Source organism: Aphelocoma coerulescens, chromosome 2 (genome assembly GCF_041296385.1).
Source record: "Aphelocoma coerulescens isolate FSJ_1873_10779 chromosome 2, UR_Acoe_1.0, whole genome shotgun sequence".
Classification (NCBI taxonomy): domain Eukaryota; kingdom Metazoa; phylum Chordata; class Aves; order Passeriformes; family Corvidae; genus Aphelocoma; species Aphelocoma coerulescens.
In genome coordinates this window covers 104,991,460-105,010,654 of record NC_091015.1, presented here as the reverse complement: position 1 = coordinate 105,010,654, position 19,195 = coordinate 104,991,460, and the positions used below count along the sequence as shown (strand labels likewise).

At 38.3% G+C, this 19,195-nt stretch overlaps 1 protein-coding gene across 7 annotated transcripts in view; it reads right to left on the bottom strand.

Annotated features, from left to right (window-relative positions):
* Positions 1 to 19,195, bottom strand: part of TEX10 (testis expressed 10) — a 55,708-nt gene that overhangs the window by 30,749 nt on the left and 5,764 nt on the right. For 6 of the 7 annotated variants that reach the window (XM_069004268.1, XM_069004266.1, XM_069004271.1 and 3 more), the window contains 6 exons: positions 14,322 to 14,565; positions 12,267 to 12,379; positions 11,242 to 11,480; positions 6,594 to 6,729; positions 3,398 to 3,573; positions 2,474 to 2,651 (listed from right to left, as the gene is read on the bottom strand). In XM_069004268.1, the coding sequence (XP_068860369.1) occupies positions 2,474 to 2,651; positions 3,398 to 3,573; positions 6,594 to 6,729; positions 11,242 to 11,480; positions 12,267 to 12,379; positions 14,322 to 14,565 (1,086 nt within the window). The remainder of the gene's footprint in view (positions 1 to 2,473; positions 2,652 to 3,397; positions 3,574 to 6,593; positions 6,730 to 11,241; positions 11,481 to 12,266; positions 12,380 to 14,321; positions 14,566 to 19,195) is intronic. The other variant, XM_069004273.1, reaches the window with a different exon arrangement.

Sequence of the window (19,195 nt, the reverse complement as noted above, 5' to 3'; positions counted from 1 at the left end):
TACAGACTATCATTCTTCCCTCTTCTTGAGACCCACTCCAGTTTGTCCATGTCATTATCCAAAAACAAGCCACAAAACTGGATACAATAGTTCAGCTTGGCCTTTCTGATCAAAGACAGAAAATTTGTTCATTTATCCTATGTGCAGTAACATGTTATGAAGCTCATAAAGCCCAGCTAAGGTTCATATCTAGAAAACCTACTATTGTTTTCTAGACTGTACCACTTATTTTCCAATGAAAAAGAAGTATCAGACTACTGTTCTTGAAAAGTTAATATTTACTATTACTTACTCCCTATCTTTGCATGCTTAAGTAGCCAAAGCAACTTTTTTTTGGACACTCCCCTCAAGCCACAAACATTTCTATCCTCTTGCTTCTCTAAGTCTTTAAGGTACCCTAGATGAATCTTTTAGGATAAAATGTTTAGTCATGATGGCTGAAAAAAAAAAAAACAAACCAAGAAAAAAAAAGGAGTCTTCCCCAAAATACATTGACTCTAAGCCAAAGCTAAATGGTGTCATCTATAAGCTTTTAAATGTTAAAACCTGCACAGGTTTTCAACTTGGATATTATAAGTAAGAATGTATTTTCAATGTCTTGCATTCACTTTGTCTATGAAAGAGTCATTTTAATCTTTCCAAGAACTTGTATTATTTTCAGATGTGCTTCTAAAGAAAACTAATCAACTTCCTGTCCTTAATACCAATCCCTCTCAACGAAGTAAGAACCTTATCAAATAAAAGCAATGCTAAGTCAAGAGCAATCATATTTTTTTCAAGTTTCATCAAAACTTGCAGGCTTCCAGAAAGGACTGTTAGGGATTATCAATACAAGAAAATGCACCACTGTAAGTACATCAGTACATTTTTCTTTCATTTAGTGATTTCAGATGGACTTCTTGGGTTGATTACCTACAATCTTTGAATCCAACTTAAGTTTAAAACATGTTCCAAATGCTACAAATTAAAATCAAAATATTTCTTTTGCACCTCTGAAAACTAAGAATTTACTCCTCCTGCTCTGTTGTCAGAAGGTAACCTACAAAATTTTGGTAAGAACACTACCCTCCGTCTGCCACTTGTGTCTTCTGCCAAAAGGATTAAATGCCCACAACCCACCTGCAGCTTCACAGCAATTTTCAGATAACAGGCACTCCATTACTACAAAAATCTCCCACATTGAAGATCCACTAAAATCTAACAACAAAATAAGCACCTGAGTGCTTATTACCGACTTTAGTTCTTACAATGACTGTCTCCGAACTGGTTTTACTTTCCCACTGAGTTTCCAGTATATGACAGACAATTTTTCATTATTAAAAGTAAAATCTGATGTCCATCTTCCCAAAATAGACAGAATTTCACTTTTACAGCAGTAATGCATTATATATATAGGATATAAATTTCTCTGCTATCGTTTCTTATGTTAGTCACCTTACTCACACATTACACAGCTAATACAAATAGGTCTGTATTTGGCAGTACATTGTGTTGTGTTACATTTTGATTAAAAACATTTCAGGTCCAAAAAGCATCAAGAATCACCTTAAGCATAATTCATATAAGCTTAATTCCTGCTTGTTTATTCAAGGTTCCACAATATTGACCAATGGAGAAAAACATAATTTTTCCAGAAGCAGCAAAGCAAAACAGCCTTGTGAAATCTCAGCAAGCCCTCCACTCACTTCAGTGGAACAGCAGCCTCTCTCCCTGACTTCACAGGCAAACCTACCCTCTTTCAAGCCAGGACAAAAAAAAACAAGAGCATGAGTAATTTCAAACAAGGAACTTGCCTAGCAACTGTAATTTGGCTATTTAGGTGTGGTAATTGGACAAAAAGTGAGGTGAAAGAAAGCAGAACATGAGAAACAAACTGCTTGGTTGTTTTTCACAATCAGCTGTGTCAGGTTGAAGCATTTACAAAGAAAAGCTGCAATTAGTGACAGGACAAAGACCACTGGTGATGACGTTCTTGGTAGAAGGTGCTCAATACTGTGCAGCCTTACAGGTTTTGTAAGAGATAAGCTAATGCTGCTTTGCATCCTTACTGAAAGGACTCAGTATTAAAAGCACCGATGTTTGTCTTTAGAGATGAAAATTCTTGGTAGACTTCATTAATATATATAAAGACAATAAAATAATAGGGATAGATGAATATGGCACTTAAGAACATGGTTTAGAGGCAGACTTGGCAGTGCTGGATTAACACCTGGACTCGGTCTTAAAGTTCTTTTCAAACCTAAACAATTGTATGATTTTCTTACATATTGGAGAAAATCAGGCATTGTAACGACAGAGTCAAAGCAGAAGGCTAGGAGTGAAGTTTGACTCAAGCATTAACTTGCCTCACACCATCAGTGTCAGCACGTTATATTGATTTTCTGTGTGCAAACTGATCACAAAGTTCCCGCTTTATGACTGAACATTCACACACAGGCTGCTCTTGGCGAGAGCCAGGCGCAGAGCGCGGTACCTCATGTGCAGGATGCCGATGAGGGTGGCGGCGAGGTCGGAGGACATCCTGCCCATGATGCAGCAGCGGCTGAGGCAGGCGAGCAGGCTGGCGGGCAGGCAGGGCAGGAAGTACACGAGCTGCACCAGGCGCCGCTGCGCCTCGGCCGGCAGCAGCACCAGCGTGCCCTCGAGCGGATCTGCAGCACACAAGGCACGGTCAGCACGCGCCCAGACACACCCTGCCTGCACTGACCAACGACCTCAGCTACTGGCCGACATGAGGACATTATAACCAACATCAAAGAGGGGGGAAAAAGGACAAAAAAAGGGCAGTACTAGCCTAGAACATAGGAGGCCGAGAGGGGAACCTTAGGTCTCTTTACAACTACCTGAAAGGAGGCTGCTGCCAGGTGAGGGTCAGTCAGCCTCTTCTTCCAGGTAACAAGTGACAGGATGAGAGGAAATGGTTTCAAGTTTTGCCAGGGGAGGTTTGGATTGGATATTAGGAAAAATTTCTTCACTAAAAGGGTGGTCAGGCATTGGACTAGCTGTCCAGAGAAGTGCTGGTATTACCATCCCTTGAAGTGTTCAAAACACATGTGGCACTTGGGGACATGGTTTAGTCCATACTGCTTGGACTCTATGATCTTAGAGGTCTTTTTCAACCTAACTGATTCTATGATTCTCTGACACACCAAAACTGAAGCTTCCAGTCTAACTAGCTGCTAACTTGAACTAAAGATCTCAAATCTTTATACTATCCTTTAGTAAATGGCACACATAGTTCATTTTATCCTTTATTACAGGGGACCAAACCAATCTGCAACCCTGCCCCCCACCCAGTCTTTACGTTCACCTAGGAAACAACAGGATTTTCCACCTACAGCAACCTGCCGGCCAGGTGAGGGACAAAATTCCTTGTGAAGTAGTGTAAAAGTCTTACCATATATTCGAGCAGCAGTGGCTTGTAAACTTTGCAACAATTCCTTGTTTGAACGAGAAGCAGCAGAATGAATGATATCAATGAGCTGATTGGAAAGCTCAGGGTTCCTCAAGCCAAGCAGAGCCAGTTGCTGAGGTAAGCCAGCCAACCAACGAGATAAAACTTTACTTCGACTTCTAAAGAAAGAGGGAAAAATCAGTTGGACGGAAAAAAAAAAAGGCAAAACAACAAAAAACCACAAAAATATCTGTTCCCATTCTTGATTAAGTTGCTTTTATATCTCCTTTCTGGCTCAAACTGAAACAACTGTATGGACTAATTGTATCTTTCATAGGCTAAAATTTCTATGTCACTCTGGCTTTTCAAATCAAGTATCATTTATAAACCAACCAAAAGCATTTCATCAGCTTATTACCAAGGTGATGATCACAAGAAAAAAACTGCCAAGTGTAAACCAAGAAGTTCAAAGTAGGTCTCTGAAGATGTCAACAAGAGTAGGATGATGATGATACAGATTATTTCACTCTCAAAGACCTGTCAAGCAAAACCTTTTCAAGGAAATTAAGTACCCATGACAAGAGAGAAGGGCCTTGCAAAGATGAACTATTCAACAGTAGGAAAAGCATGGAGAACAGACAACTGAAGTAGGTGAGCTGGAGGTGGGCTCAGAGATCTCAAATCACTTGACATGGAAATAGTGGATGGGAGTAAAACATTTGATTCATCTTCCCACAGATGGAAGCAGATGCTAGTATCAAATGAAGCTAGAAGGAGCCAGGATTAAACAAGCAAAAGTAAGTTGGGTCTTGACATAACAGCTTTGTCACTCCTTGCCAGAGGATGCTGCAGTTGCTCTTGATTCAGACTGGTCCAAGCAATTATGAGCAAAGCTCATGATACAGACATCCACTGAGCGAGCGATAAACACACAGAAGCTCTGCACACTGAGGAAGAACAGGCTTCAAATGGTTGGAAGCTTAGAGTATTATGTAAAAGTAATTCTTGTCTTCTTCCTATAGCATCTCACATAGGTCAGTGCTGAAGGCAGATTGTGAGGCTGAATAGCCTTTTCAGGCCCTTACCACTGTATAAATGCATATGTGCACACACACACAGACTATATATGCATAAATACACACAATGACCACACGTACGTGTGCAGTGATTAGGTGAAGATAACCAAAGACAAGATAACCAAAACATCAAGATGAAACTTAATTCTGAACCATGTAATAAATCAGTCAAGTTTTCTTTTTTCCACAAGGCAGCAAGCAACAGGCCAAAAGCTCTTACTTTATCCTTGAATCAGACATACCTAAAAATAAACTAATTCATAAAAAAGTTCTGGAAAAATGCTCCAATGTAAATTCTGTTTCTCTTAGACTATTTCTGAGAAGCTTCTGAGAAAAAAAAAAAAAAGAATGAGGAGAACAGTCAGAGGAGGGCTGAAGGAGCTATGACGTCAAACTGAATAGAACACCATGAATGTCATCCAGGAGCTCCTGAACAGTCCACATTTTGAAGAAATTAAAAAACCCCCACTTGTTTCTAAAAGAAACAAATGGATCAGTGTAGTACACAAATATTGTGTTGTCTTCAAATGTCTTGTCAGACGTAAGTTTAGTCATACTTTCTTGCAAAGAATTTCTGAGATTTCATTCTTATGTTACTAAAAATGTCACAGATCCATGTAGAAGACTAAGAGGAACAGCAGGAAAACTACTGCTATTTGTGATCTCTAAAGATAGAAAGTTAAAGCTTTCCAGATAGTCATATGATCACATGAAACTGAATGAGGTTCTCCAGACTTTCAGGTAAGTACAGAGAACAGTGGTTATATAACCTCAGGGAAGCTAGTCAGTATGAAAAAGGTCTCTTTTTCACTCTGTGTGAAAAGAGGAGGAAAATGGGATATTCCCAAGCATTTTTTCCTTTTTTTCATATTCCCTACACTTTTTATAATGTTCAGAGCATAGCATTAGATTATTTCTGGCTGTAGATCTAATTACATGTACTCAGGCATTACCACAACAGAAGATGTAACAAAGCAAAGGAGCTGTAGAAGGGAACAATTTTTCCAAAGCTTGACTACATTAGTGGATGCCAGGACTTCTGAGAGACCTGAGGTTGGATTTTTTTTAGTGGCAGAAACAGATCACGTCCCATAGAAAGCCAACTGTGTCTCAGGCTGCATCAAAAGCAGCGTGGGCAGAAGGTCAAGGGAGAGGATTCTGCTCCTCTACCCTGCTCTGGTGAGACCCCACCTGGAGTGCTGCATCCAGCTCTGGGTCCCCAGAAATAAGGAGGACATCAACCTGTTGGAGCAAGCCCAAGGAGGCCATGAAGATCATCAGATGGCTGGAGCACCTCTTCTATGAAGACAGGCTGAGAGAGCTGCTGTTGCTCAGCCTGGAGAATAGAAGGTCTCCTCAAAGCATTAGAGCTACCTTACAGTACCTGAAGGGGACCTGCAGTTCCCAAATGAGCCAGGATTGATGCAGCCTGATTTGTGTTTAAGGTTTTTGCAGTGCTGGAACTAGATGACTTGGCTGAAAAATACTTTCTGGAAAAGTTAAGATTTAGAGACAATCTGGACACATCTGATGAATGATAAACTGTTGTAACAGCATTACATAGAGAGAATAATCTCCTCTTACTACATCTGAAGCAAGTCAGACATCTAATAGCTGCCCATGATCTAATAGATACCCCACAATGAACCAGGAGCCCAGAAGGACAGTTTCTCAAACCTAGTCTCTTTAGAGGCACACCCCCAAAACAACAGAATCTTTTTTTTGAATAAAGTAAGTCAGAAAGGCTACACAGCCACTATCAGAACACCAAAAGGCACTAAGTGACAAGCTCATGACCTCAGGCTGAAATAATGGAAATGCTCCATGGCTATAGCTGCACAACCTTGACACATCCACTGACTGCCACACAGCCAGTAACAATAAGCTTGTAGCAGTGTACTTCAAGCTAAAATTTACGTCATTAAGATCTATCTAGTACTTATGCTAAGACAGACAACTAAGCTGATACATCTCCATCTCACAGGGAAGACAAACTTTAAGTTTCAGTGACAAAATTCAGAATGAAGTTTTATGACATCTACATATAAATTCAGTATTCTCACTCCTGATACCAATGTACTATTTTGAAATGAGAAAGAAAAAGCCGCCCTTTTTTTTTTTACCTGATTCTTTGTGTTCTCAAATCTTCTTTTTGGTAAACTCTGCTAAAAAATTTCAAAAGCAATGTACGGACTGGAAAGAGTAGGTTCCTTTGCTGGTATAGCATATATACTGCTTTTATCAAGGGTTCCGTTGCTACTGGAAAAAAAAAAGTAATACTTCTTAATCTTCTGATTTTATACATGAACACACACACACACAGAGCTACAATCTTTACCTGCAATTGTGTACATTGAACTCCACAAGGAAGTACCAAAATGTTTTAAAGTAACTACTGGACTAACTTCTAAACCATTGAAACAACCCTTTCTTGTGTAGCTTGTGAAAGAGCCAGACAGAAGAATAGCGACAACATGCAAGTGAAAACTTCAGAACTTCCTGAAGACAAGACGGTGCACGGGTTGTGAGGTAGCTGAGAACAAATAAATTCCTGGTTTCCACAGCATTCTTCCAATCCTTTCTCCCTAGTAACCTCAGACCAATCTTTATTCATTTACTTCTGCTCCCCAAAACCCCACAGTGCCTTCAGTTCTCTCTGTGCTATCCCCTTCTCCCTGCCACACACACGAACCTCACCAGCTCTCCCTGTCTCTGAACCAGCTGGTTCCAAGTTACACTTGCTAATTAACCAGAAAATAAGTACCTCAAGAGGCTGCTGGCAAGACACTGCAAGGAGAATTGCTAACTCCCCTGCAACCTTTCCTTCTCTGAAGCTCTCATCAACCATGTGTTATCACCAGACTTAAAAAAACGTAAGAAAGCTCTGTCACTGCGATGAAATTGGCTAAAACCAGCCAGCAAACACAGAACTTACTGTAACAGACTGAGAAACAGACCAAACATTTTCTTTGGAAACCAGACTAAAACACTGGATGGAAAAATTAACAAAGCATGGAAAAATACCTGAATTCAGAGAAGACAAGCCTGGAAAGAATAGGAAAGCATCTGAAAACTTAAGCAATACATGAAGGGTATGAGATTTGACTCAGTTTGTCTCAGAAGAGCTTGTGGTCCCAAGGAATTCAATCCAATTAAGGCATACTTAAGTAGCAGCAATCACTTCATTATCTTCATAAACCAAAGCTGAGAAACGTCTGTCTTTTCATCCAGATACACAGATCAGTCTTAGTAAGTTACGTGTACAAAACCAGATAAGGTATTGTGTTCCACATGGGACAGAGCAGCTGCTTCTGCCCACAGAGACTGACAAGAATGCTCCATTCTAAAAATTATTCTGGATCCAATCAGGGCCCAGTCTTTGTCTATAAAACTCTTACTCAACTTCAATATATGGGGATTCTTACTAAAAAGCACACCACAAAAATCACCTGAAATGGCATGGTCACGTGCATGATGCAGGAATCATTCAGAAGCTGAAATCTAACATTTTTCAACAGAAAAATAAAATCCATTCTAATATTCCATGTAACTAAGATATATATTATTACATTATTTTCAATGCATCAGGAGCATAAACTTACTCAATTCACATATTCTTCAGGTGAAGATTCACCTCAGACAGCATTTTTTAATCAGAACACGGGCTTATTCTTAATTGAATAACAATTACATCTTTATGTAGTTTATAGCTAATTGACAAACTCAACTGAAAAAATATAAAAATAAATAAATATTCTAAGTGACTAGAATTCTCACTTACTTCCCAATAACTCTGTGGCATGTTAAGTAAAACAGGTCCTACTATATGAATTGCTCCATGTGAACAGGACAAGTTTAAAAATGAAAGCAATTTTAAAAGGTACTCTTAAAAAGTAATATTTTAAAAGGCCCACATTGTACAGATGTCCAAAATGCAGCTGAAGAACTCATTAGTTTTAAAATACTTCAGTTTTAACTGGCACATGTCAAGCCTCCTTCTGAAGTGAATGAGTTTGTTCTCTTTTGTTACATGAAGAAAATTTATCAAAAACACAACTAGCAGGCAAGCTGCTGAAGTCATACCTGAGAAATCCAAGAAAGGAGCAGATCTCCTAATTACAGAGAAGTCCCAAGTTTGATCTTAAACAATGGAGATAAATCTTCAGACAACGCAGCTACAAGCTCTTCCAGACGTCCACAGAAAAAGGGGACATGTGCATGTCACCGGAGCATAAATCCCTACTCAAAACAGGCCATCCGAAAAATTGAACCACGCTTGTGCAGCATAATGCACAAGATGTTCACTATGGTTTTGTTTTCTCTCTTTTTCATTAGTTCTTTTGGTTTTGCTATGTAAATTTACCCTCTTTTGACTTCCATTGTGCTCCAACTTCTTTTTTTTTTTTTAGGGTAATGGCTCGCTTTTCACTTTGCATTGTCTTCTAAAAAACACATACCCTTCCCAGGCTTTAATCTCAATGTCAAATAGGTTTTAAACAAATTCAAGAGTCCTTTTTTTTGTATGTACTATCTTCTGCAGTACTATCTGAAACAATATAGAGTTCAAAACTTCTAGAGAATCATCAAAAAAAAAAAGATAAAATCAAGGAAGGAAAGTTTTTCTACCATATAATCACATAATGGTTGAAGTGGGAATAAATGACTCTGAGGTCATCTGCTCCAACACCCCTGCTGAAACAGGATCAGCTAGATCTGGCCACTCACGACTGTGTCCAGATGGCTTCGGAGTATCTCCAAGACTGGAAATTCCACTATCAGTATGGGCAACCTGTGCCACTGCTTGGTCACCCTAACAGTGAAAAGGGTGCTCCCCATGTTCAGACAGCATCTCCTGTGTTTCAGTTTGTGCCCACTGCTTGCTGTCACTGGACCAGAAAGAGCCTGCCTGGCTCCCTCTTCTTCACACCCTTCCTCCAGGTATTTATATACACTGATGAGATGCTTCCCGAATCTTCTCATCTCCAGACTGAACAATCCCAGTTCACTCAGCCTTTCCTCACAGGAGAGATGCTCCAGTGTCTTCATCACCTTCACAGCCTTTTATTGGACTCTCACCAGCATGTCCATGTCTCTCTTGTACTGGGGAGCCCAAAACTGGAGACAGTACTCCAGGAGTGGCCACACCAGTGCAGAGTAGAGGGGCAGGATCACCTCCCTCAACCTGCTGTCAACACTCCTAATGCAGCCCAGGACACTACTGGGCTTCTTTGCCATAAGGGGCCCATTGCTGGCTCCACCTGGACCCCTGGTCCTTTTCTGCCAAGCTGCTTCCACCTGGTCGTCCCTCAGCATGTACAGGTACATGGGCTTGTTTCTCTCCAGGTCCAGGGCTTTGCACTTCTGCTTGTTGAACCATCAGCCTATTTCTCCAGTATGTCAAGGCTTTATTTCCTCTACAGCTCATAGATTAATTACAATCTGACATCTAGTCAGGTTTTTAGTACTGAACAAGGATTATCTTGAAGAGATGAGATGAACCATCCACACAGATACAGCTTTATGAGGAAACCAAGTCCACACTGAAACTTTACAGGATCAGCAAAAAAGATCTGTACTTACTATTTTTTCACAATTTCACTGTAACTTTTAAAAAGCTTATTTATTTTCTGGATTCTTGAGGAAAATTATTGCACTAAAATGGCCGCTTTGGGTAGAAAAACACAATCCATTACCCAATATTTGGTAAAAGTTTGGCAAAGTCAAAAAAAAAAAAAATCAACATTTCATTACAAAGAAAGGCCTGAAGTATCTGATTTAACAGCTTAACTACTGTTTGGAAGCTACTTTTCTGAGTAGCAACTCCTCTGCTTTAGCTCAGGTAGTGTGACAGGCTCTGACTTTGGATTATTATTTGCGTTCAACACAAAGCTAAATTTGAAGTGCAGATGAGTAGTTATGTCCTTTGTCACCAGGGACATGGGAATAGACAAATTCCCAATTAAAATGGATTTGGCAGGAAATACAACTAACTGTCAAATATATTTGAGGGACATTTGACATCTTTCCATTTTACAACTCTAACAACTGTATCTGTTGCTAAGGGCTTTTCTATAAACTATTTGGATGTGGAACTCATTTTTATCAGACTGGCAAAACATAAAAGACTGCTGTCACTTTTCGGTTTACTGAGAAAGTCCCTTCTTGAAGTCCTGCATCCAAGGTCTCATTTGGAATACAACCAAGCAGTACTTGAAATGAAAGAAAAAGGCAAGCTAAAATATTGTATGGTCCTGCAAGTCAAAACTGGAAATGTTTTCTCTTGGAAAAGGATTCAAATCAAACATTGGAAAATACTCAACAGCAGCTTTCATCAAAAGTATCTTGGCATTACATATCATCACAGAACTAAAACGGTCATCTTACAGTACTCAGGAGAATCTATCAGCTGTGTTAATGACTTTAAATAAATATTGGGATATTAAAGTATCATGCACCTCTACAGCCTAGTAATTACTTTTTCAATATAAAGCTCACCTTCCCATTTATAAGAGTATCTTCGGAAGTAAAATCAGAAAACAGATACACAAATATATTCATACCTTGCATATCAACAGTATGAATCTAACAGCCTTGCAAAAATGAAGTTCGCATTGCTGCATGCAGGGATATTACCAAGAAAATCGATTTACCTCTATAACAAAATACATTATGATGTAACAACTGAGAACGTACAATACAGACCTGAAAACACTAAAGTAACTCAAGCTTTGTCAGTGCATAGTTTTGTTTTTAAGAAACTTCTCATCTTACCCTTGTTTTGCTGTATTTGCATTAGTCTCCAAGTCACCCCAAGCAACCTGTTCACCTGCTTGCTATTCAACTTGCTGCCATCCTGAAGAGTATCTGTCACAAATTTCCTTATCATGTCCAGCCAACCAGAGTCTGTCTGAAGTGTGGAAGTGCTTGCTAATGAAACCATTATGTCACACAAGGTTAAATTCAGTAAAAGATGGTCTACGTTGTTTGAGGATTTCATACAGTTCCTGTTGCTAAGGGAAGGGGAGGGGGAAAACAAAGATTTAAAAAAAATTATTTTTGAAATAAAAATGGACACCAGCTGACACCTGTTGTACATGCATCTGTGTTCTACATAGACTGCAAAGGTGCAGAATGATTTCAGAACAGAGTTTAGCATGAATTTAGTCTCACATCTGGGAGCTGAGAAGGGAGACAACTTGCTACTGGCCTGTACCAAAACAGAATTGGTGCATCCGCTCTAACAGCTCAATAGTGAAGAAATGTGTGTCTGGCTTCTCCTGCTCCAGTACTGCTTTGCCATACAGGACAGCCACAGTGTGCCCCATCCCCCCTCCTGGCTGTGCTTACCCAGCCCTGTAGTACAACTAGAGAAGACTATACGGAGGTGAAAAGAATGTTTGAACTACGTTTGGATGTAATTCAACAGTCAGCTGAAGAAAACATGCAGAAATATGAAATCAGTCAGCCTAACACAATCACCATTTAGCAATATGCAAATTCCAGATCAAGAGCTGAATGAAATACTTTCATTTCCCCAAGGCAGTATTTCATTTTCTATTAGATGCTATTCAGACAACTTCCTATACAATACTTTCACAAAGAACAACTAAAACTTCTCAATTTGAAGCAATGTAACCTTCCTATAAAGCCATCTCTGCAGATCTTCAAGCAATACACAATAAAAAGTTTTCTTTTCCACCATTAAAAACTTAATATTTAATAAAGCACATGACTCACATTGTCTCACTTCTCTTATGAAATTAAAAGCTGTTACATGACATTGATTTTATTCTTACCTTTTGCATGGATCTTTCTTTTTGTGTTTTACTGTATCTTGTAAAGAATAAGGAAAATGACGCATGAAGTGGTGCTTGAAATCAACAAGGTAATTCATTCGAAGCCATAGTTCCTGTTAAGGAAAGCAGATGATAGACAGAAAGCATGGAAGCAAATTAAATAAATCCAGACAACTATTTTCCAAAATTCATTACTGGAATCAATGAAAACCAGGAACTTTAACTTCTGTTTGCAAGTTGCTTATACATCTTTACTTTCAAGTGCTGTGCATAAAGGTTCAGAAAACAAGTCAGTAGCAAGATGCTGTAAGTTAAGGTTGAGCAACAACATGTAATCCTAACTGAACCACTGTATTTTTAGCACATATTTATGTGCATAGATGCAGTACTAAACTGACTTAAAGATCTAAATTGAAAGTAATTTTACATCAATTTATCAGGGTTCTTAAAATCAGAGTGGACTCTGATTAACTTGCAGTGACTGTCCTGAGTTTTCCATTAAAACATATTCCAATACTGCTTTCATCTTTTCCTATCATTAATGTACTTGTGGCTGAAAGCCCACTGACAAAACATTTTCCAGTAGGAAGACCATCCTTACAGAAAAACGATTCAGTATTTTAAAATAATTTCACTTTGTGGGTTAGCAGACGAGAAAGTCACCATTCCACAAAGTGTCCAGCAAAATTCATCACTAAAAAAGAATGCATTGCTATCAGATTGATCAGGCAGAATAATCTTTTTGATATTTGACTATTAAGAACAGAGAATGGCCATTAAACTATTTCAAAGATCAACAGCTTTCCACTAAGCATATTCAGAGTGGTTTTCCACAGTGACTAATAACCACTTTGGCCTGTAAGCCCATGGGCTAGTAAGTAAGCAGAGCTTTCATTTTCAAACTGAGCTATTTGAGTGCATTTTGTATATAAAGGTAACTATAAAGACAAAACAAACCACTTATCTAAAATGAAATTTGCTCCACAAAAAACCAAGTTGTAGCAACCTCAGATTTTTTTTTTCCCCCCACAAACAACTTAAGGTCATAATCCAACTGTGTGTATTCAAAACAGTTCATGTCTTGACAGAGGAGGACGTCTTTCATGTGACCAAAATACAGGCACCCTATGGCTAAGAGCAGCAGCTCTGCAGGATCCTTCACAAAAAGGCTAGGGACAGGAGGCTGCCACAGGTCAAGTGCCTGGTCAAGTGCCTGCTTTTTGCCCACTTCCAAGAGGGCCTCTAGAAAGATGAAGGAGGAAAAAGTGGAAGTGTGTTTTGCTCAGAAATACTGAATCTCTCCCTCAAGGCTGGGTATGTTGGGTAACTTTGGTCTAATGTAATGATTCCACAAATGTTTTCCAATAATTACCCTATGTGTAGCTTTTCATTTAGCAATGGGACCTACAGTCCTATACACAGGTTAAACCAAGAGCTGTCAAGACATTCCTTCCAACTACTCTCAATAGCCGAAGTGGAAAGTGAGTTCTTTTTCCAATTGGCCAAATTTTTGGAAAAGCAGCAAAAGTTACCAAAAACAGCACTTCAGTTGTCTAAGTAAAAGATGGAGAAAATAACTTGGGCAAAAAAAAACTTTCAGAGGATACCTCCCAAAATCCTTATTTTGAGTCAATGTCTTATGATCCGACCAATCATAACACAGCAACACAGATTGCACCAAGCAATTACAGGATCTCAGACCACCATTATCTTCTACCTTTCCAAAGATTTAGGGTTTGTTCATTTCTACCCACCCCCACAAAACTTTTCAACAAACAAAAACAAGAACAAACAATTCCATTCTGCACTTTGTTCCAATTTATATTCTAGAGGTTATCTGGGAGACAAAATGCTCCTCTTCTGCAACATGGCTCAGTTCAACAGATTCTCTTCTACAGTAAGAGGCAACAAAATCCAGAGTCAAAACCTACTCAACACCTAGGCTTTTTCTATCTTAATAAAAGTATCTTCCCTACTTCAAATCAGCAAACCACTAGTTTCTAATCAAAACAAAATGAACTCTCATCATTATGCCATGGATCATTTCTCCCTTACCATTTTGTATGTTTCATCATGTCGCTTTGTGAGTTTCCACAATAAATGTATTATGCTAAGCACTTGCTGCATAAGCTGCTGAGATTCTGATTCCAAAAGGTTTCCAAGAATGGGAGCTGATTGTGCAGGAGATGCTTCAATCCAGCACTCAATCAGTAATGGAATTATTATCTCAATAAAACCTTTTAAGTTTTCAGCCGAGGACAGGCCTTTTTCTGCACTGTCCATTACACTTGTCAGAGACCTAAACAACAAAAGCAAAAAACAAACAAACAAAACAAAAAAAAAATAAAAAGAAAAAGATAAAAAGATAAAGATCACACCTTTCAAAACAAGATTACAGTAATACCACTTTCCTGTTTTCTGAATAATGGGAACAATTACTTTTTTAACACGTTAAATGTTTGCTGGCTTTCCTGCTAGTTATTTCAGTATAGAAAAAAGGGAGTCCAAACCATGTACAACAAACCTGCTCCTAAGTTTCCCTGCAAGTTTGTGTGCTTCTCTAACAACTTCTTAAACTTCGGTATTTCTTTCCCCATTGTTATATGTAAAGTCTATGAAGTGGAGAAATATGATATGCATTATCCTATCACCTTCAACCAACAGGAAGGAATTAATTATACTCAGCATAACAAAATAATAAAAGACCTTTAAAGCTCATTAAAGCAAAATAACGAAGCTGACTACAAGGTATTGTCAAATGCATAAGGTTTATTACAGTTAATAACCATTTCCAACTATAATAAAGACAATGGTTTTCATATTAAATGCAGAAAAAAGTGTTCCTGTAAAAATATACCTTTGGTTTCCACCTGATGTTTGGCTATTATGCTCTGAAAAGCAACTAAATGGAAAATCATTAAAATTATCTGAAAATGAAGTTAAAAAAAATTTTTAAATTAAGATATAAGTTAAATTAAAAGAACATCTGCCAGAAATCAAGAAAACCAACTCTTTCCCCCCCACTCAAAAAACACTTTGTGTCTCAGAAGGGATTATCAGCAGACAGGACCCAACCCTGCTACAGGATAAGTTCAGGCAATTAAGGAATTCGGAGCCGAAAAAAAAAAAAAAGAAAGCAACAACAGTTTCAATTGATCATTTGTGAAATTGTTTTCCATCATGATTTTGTTTCCTAATTCATAGCAGGAAATTCCTATTTTAATTCTAATTTCCTAAAATACATAAGATTACCAGGCTGAACCTCCTGTTAAACTCCTTTCTATTTCAGTGATGACATCCAAGTCATTTTTCTTTATATATACACACTCAAAATAGGAACTGAAAAACTATTCACTTTCCACAGATCTGCAGATGTTTTGTTCACAAATATTTTAATTTCATATTGGATTGAAGATGTAAAGCAGTTTTCCCTAGTCATTTCTAAGTTATCGAGTTAGTTATATCCTTCTATGAAGCTGTATGTTGTTGCAATCATCTATAATACAAATAATGAGAGAACATTTTATTCTGCCATTTCTCTCTAGTTGATATCAGTGTATCAAGAAATTTAGTAAACCAAAACAAACCCAGGCATTAACAACTTGTAAAAGGAGCTGGGAGAAGGAATAAAAAAGTGTGAGACAAATACAAGCTCTTTTTCAATGAAGGCAAGATGGGGGAGAGAATTTAGATCTCCAGCACGAAATAAAAGGGACAAGTGGAAACATAACTTATCATAAGGAAAAAAAAATTGCTTTATCTTTAGTACTTACTACGATTATCAAACATCTTAAAATTTTACAAAGCTTAGGATTAACTGCAGCAAGCAACATATCCAGTAAATATAATTTGGTTTATTTGTCCATTTTGTTGCTTTATTTCCTTTCTGTGGTGCAGGCACTGCAGTAGATAGCAGTTTCTTTCAGACTAAAAAGAGTTTAGGGTGAATGGTTCTATCTTAGACTTTTTAACTCTCAGTCATCTCAAATGCAGTAGACAAATCCCATCCTACAGTTACAACCACAATGAAGTCTAAAGCCTGTTGATACCAAGACTATAACCTCATAGAGAAAGTGAGGTTGTCCTGTAAATGCCATGCTGTGACACAATTACACTCTCAGTTGAGAGTCTGAAATTTCAGTAATTGGCTGGAATTGTTCTGAAGTAGTAGTCTTTAACGATTTCTTTTTTTAAAAATACCTGATACTACAGCAGAACTCTGGAATTCCAGCAATCTACTTCTGGAACACAAAAATCTCCCAATTAAAAAGTGAATAGTGCATGAAACCTGAGAAGTTGGTAATTCACACTGGAGGATTCCTACAGAAGTATAACACACACACACAAACAACTATTTCAGTACTTTTCTGAAACAAGGAAAGGAAAAAGGAAGAATTCAGGCTGAAAGCATTTGGGTAAGAATACTTGGAATATATTTCATGTACCCCTGCAAAAGAAGCTCCTATCTCTCAAGATAAGATTCCTCCACATATTCAAGGTTAACAATGAAAGTGCTAAATAAAATCTAAGTGCCAGTAACAGATAATGACAAAGTATTATAGTAATCTGTCCAGCACTTATTTGATTAGTACACTATCCTTACCAACACATGTTCATTTAAACTGGGAAGGTTTGATGTCAATTACTCTGTCACATATCTGTTATCACTACTCTTGAGTGGTAAGGTTACTCTGCAAAGCATATTACCTTTATATCAGTATGAAATACTATTGAAGGGAGCTGCAAGGTATTTGTGTAGCCCTTAAGCTGTCATTTTTCTTTAAAATGCCAGTATTTTTATACAGCAGGACCAAACAAACAAAAATTGAGTAAATATCTGCCATTTGACAGCAAGAAGACAACAGAAATTCAGCAAAGGGAAGTCAAGGAAGTGTAAAAGAAACAGAAAATAAGGAAACAACTTGCTGTTCTTTAAAACAAGAAAGGTCTTCAGAAGTTATTAAGTTTTTATGGCTTGCAGTTTAAGCCAGGTTACTTGTCCTCCTTTTCTGCACTGCCAAATGCAGCAAACATTCAGCACACCGAGTGAACTGCATTTTCCATTTCTATTTGATGCACATATACGTATTTATTGGCTATGCTTCATCTTCCATTTCAGTCTCTCAAGTCATCTTTGCTTTTCTCTGCAGCTTCATATTGTCCTCTCTCAGCAGAATCTGAAGCTCAACTGTTTCTCTTCCAGTCCAAAAAAAAAAAAAAAAATCACATGCCTTGGTACCACCACATTTGAGTTGTGAAGGCTTTCTGTTTTTCCACACCTGAAATGAGTTTGATGCAAAAAAGCAGCATAGTCAGCACATAATGCAGAGAATACATTCTAACAATCTCCTAATACACTGCAATCTTTAATTTACACACAGTAGGAAGATCTAGCACACAACAGAAAAGAATGAAGTCTTAAGATTTGCATCACTGAATCATCTAGCATTCCAAGCTCAGAATCTATCCTTTATATTAGGCACTAATACTGCAAACTGATTCAGAAAATCTCGTTCCATAATCACTAGGTTATCAGTGATGTGTCATCCCTGTCCAATGAACTTGCAACATTAAATAGATACAGGAACTTAAAAAATTTAGAATACAATTATGCTGTTTGGAAGCCTACTTGGTAAGGAACCAAGCTGAAACTTACTTGCAGTATTAGTGACAAGACCATCAATACACACACACTGCAAATAGTTACCTATGGTTTGGTCAACTCATTATCCACAGCTAGGACTTGACTATTTTGTGACTTTAAACACACACACTGAGTATTGAACCTCTTATTACAACTAATTTCTGTCCTTGCAGTGGTGGCCATAGCAGAGGCCTGGGAATGCCTGTAAAAGGCAGCAATTGGGATTGGAAGTGCCAGAATTAAACACTTTTAGATTATTAGAAAGTATTTCAGTGGCAAATACAAAAACCACTACCGCAACTATTGGACTATTGGAACTTCACACATAGTCACTAAAACAAGCTGTACTGGCCCTTTGTGAAAAACGAATACACCAAAAATATGCACAAATGCAATGAAATGAGAACATTTTAGTACCTTCAGCAGATGATCCTTCCCTTTCTATTCTTCTGTTCTGCTGCCATCAGCTTGCTTTGCCAATCTTGCCTTGGATTCTAGCCATGTTTCCTTCTATTCTTCTGGCTCCTCCTCATGCTTGCAAACATCTTTTTGTAAGTATTTATAACCAGAAATACATCACGATGTTTCACCAAAACCTAGCTCCTCAGAAAAGTGGAATCCAATTCAGGTGATACCAGATGTAAAGTATATTTCCTAGACTTTGGATACAGTGCATCTTCAGCTATTACATGGCACACAGTAGATCATACTCTGCATATCACCCGGGGTGCAATACAAGCATTCTCTGATATACAGCGCTCCACAACTGCGTGCTTCTGACTGCAAAGATGAACTCGATAGAACTGCTCTGGGCTCAGCACTGAATCCTTCCCCTGCTTCAAGGGGGCTTCACCAGTCTAGTTGCCAGCTAAAATTTTACCTGCAGCAGACACTTGGTCATGACTGAACACTTAGGCTGACAACCACTTCTAGGAGAATACACTGCACATTTTACTTAGCTTAATATGCCTCCTATACCTACTACAGGTAATATGCTACCTACAAAGAGAAAGCCTAGGTGAGCAGGAATGGATGTCTGTCTCTCCCCAACAGAGATGGAAAACACCTGCCAATTCAGGTCAACACCTGTGGTATTCAAAGACAACACCTCTTCTTCTGCCCTTCATTCCTTCAAAGAGGTAAGATGGACATAGCAATGGAGTAGGCAGTGAGATTTAAACCCTTTTTTGCCACTGACTTCCTAGATGAATTTGGTACAACTGCTTTATTACCTCTTATTCAGTCTTCTCCAGCAGTAAAAACAAGGATTGTGGTTTCTCTTCAA